The sequence below is a fragment of the Rhagoletis zephyria genome, unplaced genomic scaffold (genome assembly GCF_001687245.7).
Source record: "Rhagoletis zephyria isolate East Lansing unplaced genomic scaffold, Rhagoletis_zephyria_1.1 Rzeph_scaffold_10197, whole genome shotgun sequence".
In the NCBI taxonomy this organism is placed as follows: domain Eukaryota; kingdom Metazoa; phylum Arthropoda; class Insecta; order Diptera; family Tephritidae; genus Rhagoletis; species Rhagoletis zephyria.
The window spans coordinates 5,809-10,458 of record NW_016167275.1 but is presented as its reverse complement, the minus strand read 5'-3'; the positions used below and the strand labels follow the sequence as shown (position 1 = coordinate 10,458).

Genomic DNA, 4,650 nt, shown 5'->3' with positions numbered 1-4,650 from the left:
TGTAGTAACATAAAGCAAGTGATACTAACAATTTCATAAACTTCATTTGTGTCGGCAGCAACACCACATTTGTGCAGACAAATACCGGTGCGGCGCGAAGCCTGCGAAGTTTTCCAACTGAAAAACATCAACGATGTACATTTACCGCCGAGGTAGATGAGTGACAACGCCGTTATGACTAATTGTTCAGCAGAACGAAAAATGACTGGAATCGGCTGGGTGGGGGATTAAAAAAAAATTAAAATTTTTAATTGTATCGAGCCCTAACCGCCAAAATAACGTAAGCGACATTTTTTTTCAAAATTTTCTTTTTGATGCAGAAATATTCCTAGAGCATCTAGATACATTTCTGCATCAAAAAGAAAATTTTGAAAAAAATGTCGCTTACGTTATTGTGGCGGTTAGGGCTCGGTATATAGTTAATAAAAGATTTTTACATCGTCAGCCCACCAGGTACCCACCTGCGATTGCGTGGCACAATAGGTAAAATAGAGTTGTGACGTGATAACTACAAAGCCATAGGCCATTAGTATTAGAATTGGATAGCGCCATAGCTCGTTGAGTAATTTGGCAATCCTACAGGTGCTTTCGTGTAGCTGACACAGGCTGATGAAACGTTCTTGCAAAACATCGAAATTACCTAGCGCAGCATCGGAGCGCATTTTTGGAGCAGAGCGTTTGAATGGTTCACGGTGGCGTATTAATTCACCGAAGGCATTGCGCACAAGATTTTCCAATTTGATATCTAAGGGATGGGAAAAATGTATACATAAATAAATTGGCTATTGATCGTTATTTTTATCGTCAAATTTATCGATAACATTAGCAAATATATTCTCGAAAAAACATTGACGATAAAAGTTGCGTTATCTATCTGTATCGATATATATACTATATTTATCCAAATATCTAAGAATGGATGTGAACCAATTTAGTACAACATAATATATTCTAATATACATAAGTTTATTTTGTTAATTGGATAACCGGGTATTCGGTTAATATGCGATCATTAAGTTATCCACATATTCATACATTCTTATGGTCTTATTCATAAAAAATAAAGTAGCTTTATAAAAGGTTTTTAAATTGAAAAATGTATGAAAACGTCAATTTATAAAGCTCTTTAAACCTACTTTATTTTTTAAGAATAAGGGCATAAGTATTTGAACGGATTCGTAAAATTATTCACAAGTTTACTGAATATATCGAGTTGGAAAAGACTTATAAAAAACATATAGAACACTTCATTAATACACGAACAATTGTTTCATATTTATTTTTATACCCCTGGTATTATAACTTTGTTCGCCTAATGCTTGTTTTTAACAGCCAAAACGAATCGAGATAGATATAGACTAATGTAAACATAAATGGTCCTTACGAACCGAGCGGACTTGAAAGCAAGACTTGACGTGTCTGAAAGGGGTCTAATGAACAGTTGCTGATAACCACATCGTGGAATCCCAGCAAACGTGATGTGTATAAAGTTAGCGAAGCACCCCTCCAACTCAAAGATAAAAGACTAGCCAAATTTGCTGTTTTTTGCCATTCCAAGATGAGCAAGTTTACTTTTGAAAAAAATATTTTTTTTTATTAAAAAAAAAAATTAAATTATTTTGGTATTTTTTTTTTTCAATGTTCAAAAATTTTTAGAAGAAAAGAATAATGATAAAATAAAAAAGCAAAACTGGTTGCTTTATCATGGTTCAAATTCAAAAAACTTAAATTGTTTAATTTTTTTTTTGTTTAAAACGCCTTATTTAAAACATATTTAGGGACTTAGAAAGGGTTTAAAAATTGGGTAAAAATAGTAAAAACAATTAATTTTGGTGTTGCATAATTTGCATAAAAATAATAAAAACAACCAATTTTTTAGTTGCATAATTTGCCGTTTGGCTTGTTTTGTGAAATAAAACCATTTAATTTTTTTTTCGTTTAAAATACCTTATTTTTAAGATAATTTTAGGGATTTGAAAAGCGGCTTAAAAATTAGTTAAAAATAATGAAAACAAACCATTTTTAGTTGCATAATTTGCCGTTTGTCTCGTTTTATGAACTAACGCTATTTTTAATTTTGTCATATAATTTTTTTTGTTTAAACTATCTTTTTTGAAATTGTAAGTTTTTCGAAAGCGGCTTAAAAATTTATTAAAAATAATAAAAACAATACATTTTTCTGTTGCATAATTGCATTTTTGATTTTGTCGTTTAATTTTTTTGTTTGTTTGTTTGACTTGGAAAGCAGTTAATAATTAATTAAAAATAATAAAAGCAATGATTTTTTTTTCATAATTTTCTATGTTGCTCATTAAAACCGGTTTTAGATTTTTTCATTCTTTTTTTAATTGAAAAAAAAAACATTATTATCTTTTATTCAAAGCGGCTCCAGTTATTATTTATTCAAGTATTAGGTAATTGTTATTTGGGGCGCAGATTATGCAGATGGCGAAAGGCTGATACAAATTATATAGCAATTTTCTATGAAACTTGAACTCTTTGCAGAACTTGATAAGGATGCTTCTTAATATTCAGTACAGCAATTGAAAATTCAGTAGTGTACTTCCCAAATCAGTACATCTGGCAACCGTATTCCCAATTCTGACGAAGCAATACCGCTTCGTGCCGTGTTAGTTTTGCGAGATAGCAAAGTTCAGACACTGCGGCTTTTAATTAGTGCCGTCGAAAGCGGCTTTGAAGTCGACAAATAGGTAGTGAGCGTCGATCTTTTCCTCGCGGGTATTTTCCAAGATTTGCCGTATTGTGAATGCGTGGTCTATGGTGGATCGTTGACTGTGGGCTTCAGTCTTTCACACAATACTCTCGAGCTTTGTGGTTTTTCAGCCGCAGAATCGCTTTTCATACATCGTCAGGCGGTGGGACATCAACTCCATCATCATCGACTGCTCGGCTCGAGTTCGTCTTCTCTACTACTTTCAGTGCTGCCGCTATGCAATAATTTGCAAAAGTGTTTCCTCCACAATTTATGTACGTTCTTGACATCCGTCACTATGTCGCCATGTCAGGTATGTTCCAATCGACTAACTTTTGTTCTTGCGGCAAATACGTCCCGCCTCCCTCTTCAGCTCCTTATATGGGCCTCAAACAGCTCACGTTGCTTCCAAAGGCATCATACCGGTTGTTCGTGGTTTGCAAAGCTTCACCTCCGATTTGCGGAGTGCGCCTTGATGTTATCACACAAAGGGGAGCCCCGAACGCAAATTATTTTAACCACAAGCCTTTTTTCATAGGCCAAATACACTCGGAGGTTTGCCATTACCTGCCAAGCGGCGACCGCTAGTAGAAAGAATTTTTTTCTCGATATTCCTTGGACGGGGCATCGAACTCTGGACCTACGGAGAGGTAGTGCGCGCCTGCAGCCACTCGAACACGGCGGCCACCATTGTTATCGATACTATCTCTAATAGTTTTGTATCTAACTTAACTAGTTATGCATACGTTTTGATTTGTTAACACAATCACTACTTACGGCCAATATCTTCCGCTTCGAATGATAACGACGGTTGCAGCGCAACATCCCCACTTCGCTGCTTCTTCCGACTCTGTATACAATTTTTCTCAAGCTCTCCAGCGATTGTATCGAACGTTTCATTAATAGCATCAAAACGGTCTCTCAGACCCAACAATATTCCCATAAACCAAATCTTGTCTAGGGTATTGTAGAAGGTCGGTGTTGAGGCAAAGATCCACAGTACCAACGTCCATCGCAATACGTCAACCTGCAACCATATGTAAGCGGCGAATATGCAGCACTCCAACAAGACAGTCACTGCGATCATCAGCCGTATGCGTCGCTGCACATGCTTATTATCGACCGAAATACCCAGCTGTCGCAGTCCTTCATCTAAATATTCAATTCGTTCGAAGAGCGCAGGGAGTGCATTCTGATTACGTATAGCGGTTATTTGATCGACCATCATCATTACGGGTGAAATATAAGTAAGCGCAATAACGACTATGAGATTTAGATGATCTAGAGGTAAATAAGATAGTAGTTAATTTAAACCGTAAGAAAAAGTTTATTTGTTGTATTTTCTACGTGCACTTACTATACTTCGGAACGACATCATTTCCGGCAAAAGTGAACAGCATCAAATTGTAGAGCATAAAAACAAAGCACATTACGATTATCACCACACAACTGCCCACTGTGGAGCTCTGAAGTACACCGTCATAGTAGAATTTCTGAAAGTCATATGGATAGACGCCCAAAAGCTTGCACCAATAAAAAATTGAATTGAAACTTTGTAAGAGCGGCTTGGATTGCAGTTTGACTTCAAACATTTTCAATTTAGCTGCGAATAGGTTAGCTATTTACTCGCTTGTGTTTATGCTCCAAAAGGTAAACTCTAAATGTTAGCGAATTGTTAAGCTATGCAGTAATTAGTGGCGGCCCTAAGGGGCGATGGTTTTTTAATTAACGGAAATTAATAAAACACAGTAAAAATATGTGGCATGATTTTAGCGACATAGAGAAAGGCTCAATTAGAAAAATTATGGACTTATTAACAATTACATGGTAATGGCGCAGGGCCGCCAAGAGCAAAATCGGACCAAGTACTAAATATCTGCCCGGCTTCCCACTCTCCAAAAAGTTATTGCTTTAAAGAGTTTTTTTTAATCATTATT

At 35.8% G+C, this 4,650-nt stretch overlaps 1 protein-coding gene across 1 annotated transcript in view; it reads right to left on the bottom strand.

Annotated features, from left to right (window-relative positions):
* LOC108376285 (gustatory receptor for bitter taste 66a-like) overlaps positions 1-4,305 on the bottom strand; it is a 5,400-nt gene extending 1,095 nt beyond the window's left edge. The window contains exons 1-4 of the mRNA XM_017632484.1: positions 4,071-4,305; positions 3,491-3,994; positions 462-745; positions 30-215 (exon numbers count right to left, since the gene is read on the bottom strand). Coding sequence (XP_017487973.1) covers positions 30-215; positions 462-745; positions 3,491-3,994; positions 4,071-4,305 — 1,209 coding nt within the window. The remainder of the gene's footprint in view (positions 1-29; positions 216-461; positions 746-3,490; positions 3,995-4,070) is intronic.
* Positions 4,306-4,650: the final 345 nt, after the last annotated feature.